Source organism: Lolium rigidum, chromosome 4 (assembly GCF_022539505.1).
Source record: "Lolium rigidum isolate FL_2022 chromosome 4, APGP_CSIRO_Lrig_0.1, whole genome shotgun sequence".
In the NCBI taxonomy this organism is placed as follows: Eukaryota; Viridiplantae; Streptophyta; class Magnoliopsida; order Poales; family Poaceae; genus Lolium; species Lolium rigidum.
The window spans coordinates 44,337,608-44,343,785 of record NC_061511.1 but is presented as its reverse complement, the minus strand read 5'-3'; the positions used below and the strand labels follow the sequence as shown (position 1 = coordinate 44,343,785).

At 44.8% G+C, this 6,178-nt stretch overlaps 1 protein-coding gene across 1 annotated transcript; it reads left to right on the top strand.

Moving 5' to 3' along the window:
• Positions 1–2,824: 2,824 nt before the first annotated feature.
• Positions 2,825–4,224, top strand: LOC124649967 (E3 ubiquitin-protein ligase RSL1-like). The gene is made up of 2 exons (XM_047189536.1): positions 2,825–3,877; positions 3,960–4,224. The coding sequence occupies exons 1-2, from the start codon at positions 2,934–2,936 to the stop codon at positions 4,030–4,032; spliced, it is 1,017 nt and encodes a 338-aa protein (XP_047045492.1). The 5' UTR covers positions 2,825–2,933; the 3' UTR covers positions 4,033–4,224.
• The last annotated feature ends 1,954 nt before the right edge of the window (positions 4,225–6,178 follow it).

The following is a 6,178-nucleotide window of genomic DNA, read 5'->3' as shown; positions in this document are numbered from 1 at the left end:
TTTTGACATTTATTTTTCGATGGTGTATGAACTCCGATTGTAATTTTTCTGTATAATTCCTCAGCAGAAGTTTTCTGCCATTATTTATCCCATGGTAATTCTTCGACAATTACTGTTCAACGGTGCATGCCCAGTAACTTTTCAGCGGCACTTTTTCCGCCACAGCTCTTCAACGGTAACTGCCTCCTTCTGCAGCAGTAGCCAACGGTAATTCACCGATTGAAGTTATCCTACGGTAAATTTGTTAAGGTGCGTAGTTTTCTTTGGCGGTAATTATCCAACAAAATTATTCAATCGTAAGGTGTTATTTTTCGACGGTAAATTTTAAACAGTAAATCCTCATCGGTTCACAAATAGTAACTCTTCGGCATCCATTGTCCAACGGTAACTCCCTTCTTTTACAGTAGCTTCGGGGTTCTAATGCAATAAGTTTAGAAAGAGTACTCCACAATTTGCCTTCAATAATTCACCGACCTTAATTTTGGCGATAGTTATCCAACAGTAAATTTTCAACAGTCTACAAAATTTCTCGATGGTAATTTCCCAATAGTGCAAGAACGGTAATTCTTTGACATAAAATTTTCCCACACAACTCTTCAACTGCAACAGCAACTCTCCAACGGTAGATATGTTAGATACGCAATCTCTCTGAAAACATACTCCAAAGAAGTTCATGGTTCACATACGATGACTTCGAGAAGGCTTTTTTTTTTAAAGCTTTACCACTTAAATTACACAGTTGCTTCAATGTTTTCCTACAATAACTTTGAGAAGAATTTTTTAAGTTCCACCCCATAAAAGGTAGATACGCAACCGTTCAAAAAAACACATTCCAATGAACTTCAGGGTACCCCTACGATAACTTTCAGAAGACTTTTCCGTTAAGCTTTACCACTTAAAATGTAGATACACAATGGCTCAAAAAACACGCTCCAAAGATCTTCAAGATTCTCCTACGGTAACTTTGAGAAGACTTTTATTTTAAACTTCAGCACTTGAAAGGTAGATACGCAACGGCTCAAAAAACCCACTCCTAGCTTTACCACTTAAAATAGAGATATTCAATGGCTAAAAAAACACTCCAAAGAGCTTCAGGGTTCTCCTACTACGGTATCTTTGAGAAGTACGCATTGGCTCAAAAAACACACTCCAAGCTTCACCACTTAAAAGGTTGATATGCAATGGCTCAAAAGACACACTTCAAAGAACTTCAGCTTTCTTCTACCGTACCTTTGAGAAGACTTTCCTTCTTTTAAGCTTCAAATCTTAAAAGGTAGATACACAACGGCTCAAAAACACGCTTCAAAGAACTAAAGAAGTAACCACTAACTATGTCTACAAAAAGATTAGCACCACGGGCACGAAGGAGTGAACAGTGCACCATTTTTTTACTTTTGTAATTTATTTTTAAATTTTTTGATAGGGATATTTTTAAAATTTTCGATAGTAATTTTACGCAGTAATTCGTTGGTAGAAATATTCAGCTTATGCAGTAATTTGTCACGTTAACTATTCAGCCAGGTGGTAAGTACCTATATTTTTGTCCATCTCACACCTCTTTTAGTCGATGGAGATACTACTTTCTTCTTTCCGGTATCTCTGAAAAAAAACTTGCTCCATCGTATGTCACATCTTTCAGCCGGTGCACGTTGTCTTTGCTCCGGGCACTGCAGCTATTGTATAGTGCTACTGGCGTACTACCCTCACTACCCTCTTTTTTCCGTCGTCATATGATTATCCGGTGTTTTTTGTCCATACTACCCTCTTTTGTCCATTGAAATACTATATTCGCAATGAATAGTGCCAGCGAGAAGTACCTAAAAAGTGTTTTGAGACGTTATGTTATTTTAGGTTCAAACGTCGTTCGTCAACCTTAACTTTAGCGGTAATTTGGAAAACAAAATGCTAGATTGTATGTCACCCTTTGTCCGGAAAAATATATTACTGGCTACTCCGACAAAAATATTGCTGCCTACTTTAAAAAAATGCTCAACAATTTGCTGATTTCTTAATTCGGGAAACATATCAAATTGTTGGATCGTTTGTCGCCTCTTTTATCCGATCAAAGTACTGCTTCATACTTTTAAAATTTTCAGCTGTTATGCTATTTTCCGTACAAACGTCGTTGGGCAACCTTACCTTTAGCGGTAATTTGGAAAAAAAATGCTAGATCATATGTTACCCTTTTATCCGGCAAAAAATATTATTAGCTACTCCGACAAAACTACTGCTGCCCACTTTAAAAAAAATGCTCAACGATTTGACGATTCTTTCATTCGGGAAACATACCACATTGTTGGATCGTTCGTCACCTCTTTTATCCCATAAAAGCACTACTTCATACTTAAAAAATAACTTTTGAAAAAATGTTGGATTGTTCGTTACCTCTTTTGTCAGACAAAAATATTACTAGCTACTTTGAAAAAATACTGCACGATATGTTGCCTCTTTATTCGGAAAACATACTACTGTCTTCCACTGAAAATAAATTTCTGCATCATTCATCATCTCTTTAATCCATAAAAAATACTACTACCTACTTAAAATCCTCTTTTATCACGCAGAAAATTACTGTATACAGAAAAACTATCGCATTATTTGTCGCCTCTTTTATTTCTAAAACATATTATTGTCTTCTTCTACAACAATTTCAGATAAAAATACTCCATCATTTGTCCCCTCTTTTACTTGTGAAAAATATTACTACCTTCTTTGATTGATCGCCTCAGATTTACTACTCTACGGGCGCAGCGCCGCGCTGCAACTTCCTAGTATATATATATAGGTAGATCCATCCTCTTCGATCTCCTGGACAGAACGAAAGAAAGCAACTTTGTTGAGGGCCTAGCTAGCGCTTCCCAGGACAGACTTGACGAAAGCTAGCGCATTGATCCATCTTCTTCTCCTCCCGCTATAAGCTGACAAACTGATCGATGGCGGCCGAGTCTTCCGTCGCCGATCTCGTCCTCGTCGACGACCTGTACTTGATAGCACTTTGCAGCGGAAGAAACGAAGCCGACGCCGCCGGGCTGTTGGCGTTACCCGACGAGGAGTACGCCGTGGAGCTCCAGCTCCAAGAAGTGATCATGTCCTCCACCATAGCGGCCGCGGCGCTTGGGCTACTACCTGATAGTTGTGCTCCTCCTGCCGCCACCAGCTATGAAGCAACATCCTCCACTGTTGCCGCGGGTGAGTGCTCCTCCTCTGCCTCGCTGATCCCACCACCGCTTGCCCCAGCCAGCGACGACGACGACCACGCAGCGGCGGCGAGTCTAGTTGAGTGTTTCCCCTCCTCAGCTGGGCCGTCCATCCCCGCGACGTTCCTCTTCTGCAAGATCTGCATGGACGCCGTGCCACCATCGGACGCGCACAGCGCCAGCCGCGGCTGCGGGCACGCCTTCTGCGCCACCTGCCTCGCGGGTTACATCCTAGTCAAGATCCATGACAGGATCGCCGACGTCAAGTGCCCTGAGGATGGCTGCGGCAGCGTCCTCGACCCCGAGCTCTGCCGGGGCATGCTCACCGGGAAGGCCTTCGAGGCGTGGTGCACCGTGATGTGCGAGTCCATGGTGGTCGGGGCCAACAAGGTGTACTGCCCATTCAAGGACTGCTCTGCGATGATGGTGGTGGACGAAGTTGGTGGCGGCGATGTCGCGGAGTCGGAGTGCCCGAGCTGCAAGAGGCTCTTCTGCGCACGGTGCGGCGTGCCGTGGCACGCCGGTGTTGGCTGCGCCGAGTACGAGCAGCTGCCGGTGGGGGACAGGGGGAAGGAGGACTTGGCGGTGATGGAGATGGCTAAGGGAGAGAAGTGGAAAAGGTGCCCCCAGTGCATGTTCTTGGTACAGAAATCCGAAGGTTGCGTGCATATCACTTGCAGGTGGGATACTAATTACTTCTCCCTGTTTCCCGCTAGCATGGTGCTTGCATTAATCCTTATAACCAATTCATTACTAGTGCAGGTGTGGCTTCGAGTTCTGCTATGGATGTGGGAAGCGGTGGGGGGACTCTCATTCCTCGTGCAGCGCAGCGTGAGATCGGCCATGTCGTCGGAAGCAGCTCTGCAGTGATAACTTGTGGAGCTGTTTTATGGTACAATTTACTAGTCATGTGGCCTAATAGTATTGAGTCATATCCACTGTTTGATTAGAAAGGTATTCTGGGCAACTAATATTTTGGTATTTCTGTTTTTTCTTTCAAAATCAGCAAGAGATTTGGTTTGATTTATTACTGCCGAAGTACAATTCTGGTCATCACGCATCCGTGTGCGGCGATTTTTTTTTAAATAATACGAATATTTTATTAATTTTCGGGAATGTCGCGCGATTTGAAATATTTTCGATTCAGTGACTCTGTCGGACACGTGTCGACCGATCGGTGGTTAGCGGACCGATCGGACAACTGTCGTCCGATTGCAGGCGTCCCGGGTCCCCCGACCGGCCGACAGGCCCTATCGGCCACTAGCGGTCCGATCGGCCAACGGTCGGCCGACCAGGGTGTGCAGAAAAGCAAGGCGCGGCGCCCCTCTTCTTCTTCCTCTCTCTCTCTTCTTCTCTTCCCTGCGACGATGCCAGCTCTCGAAGAACAGCAAGAACAGCCACAGTAAAACACCTATTTCTCTCAGATTCTCGCGTTTTAGCCAGCAAAACATCCTCATTTTGCTACTACCAGTTAGGGAAAGCCCAATCTGCAGATGGATTACGATTTGGAGGCGGTTAGTGGTGCTGTTTTGCAGCAATGGTGATGAAGAGGTGAAACTTTGGTAGTGTGAGGTGCTGTTAGGTGGAGCTGCTTATTGGTGAAGCTGCTGCTGCGTGGAGGCGCTGCTGCGTGGTGTAGCTGCTGCTGCTGTTGGAGCGGCTGCTCACGCTTCAAGGGTAAACCCTAATCTTTCCATATTATTGTTAATTTTTTATGTTTATGCGGGCTGCTGTTGGTGTTAGGTACAAGGTTAGTTATGTTAGTGTATATTTGTGCTGAGGAGTAGTTACATTTGTTCGTTGTTGACGCGGTCGAATTTTTTTTTAGGTCAGCAAAGATGTCAGATATAGTGAAGATAGTATTTTACTATGGTTTGGGTAGTGTCCAATCAAATGAGATGGGAGTTGATCTGAGTGAGGTCAAATCTGTAGAGATGGATTTGACTGCCCCTAGAACATGGACAATTGAGCAGGTGAACGACTGGTTGATAGAATATTTCGGGCTTAATCCTGAAGTGCACACAGTGGGTGTGCATGCATTGTGGACTATGTCGTTATCAAACGTTTTCTGGTATCTGAGGCCTGTAGATGATAGCTCTAAGTGGGTGAGCTGGTTAAAAGGGTCTGAGAGGAGAGGAACTAACCCTGTGACCTTAGTTTTTCCCGTGGCGAAGGAGGTAGCGCCTCCTGAAGGAGGTTACGGTGGAGGAGGTGGTTACGAATCAGGCCAGAGCAGTCAAGCACCCGGTGGTGGTGGTGGTTACGAGCCTGGACAGAGTAGCCATGCGGAAGACAGTTATAGTGGTCAGGAAGATGGTTACACAGGAGAAGACGGTGAGGTTGATGGTGACGAAGAAAATGGGCACATGCAGAACCAGATGGAAGAGGAAGTTACAGACGGTAAAAGTGATGCTGATGATTCCGATGAGTCTGATGATGGGGAGGAGGTGCCTATTCCTGGCAGATGGAATTAGGACTTTACGTCTTCAATGACAGTCAACGATGGCCATGATTATGACTGGGAGTATCACCAGAACAATGTCGCCGTAGGGGCCATGTTTCCGTCGAAGTGACATATGCAGGATGCAATAATTAAGTGGGCAATGTCGACTCAAAGGCAGCTCAGAACAAGCGTGTCATCTGGAAAATACCTGACAACGGAATGCCTGGACATCAATTGTCCCGGAAGGGTTCATGGGTATGTTTCTAAGTTTGACACAACATGGCGTGTGAGCGACTTCGTACCGCACACTTGTGTTCTTCCAAGTATCCGCGAGGATCATTGCAACCTATCGTCTACTCTCATAGCTCGGTTGTTGTACACAGAAATAGTGGAAGGTCAAGCCATGGGAGTAAGTGCTATACAGAAGAATGTTAAGAAGCATCATTTGTACACCATTTATTATGGCAAGGCTTGGAGGGCTATAAGGAGAGGGCGCTGGAGATGAGATTTGGTTCGTTCCAAGACGCATATGACTCTG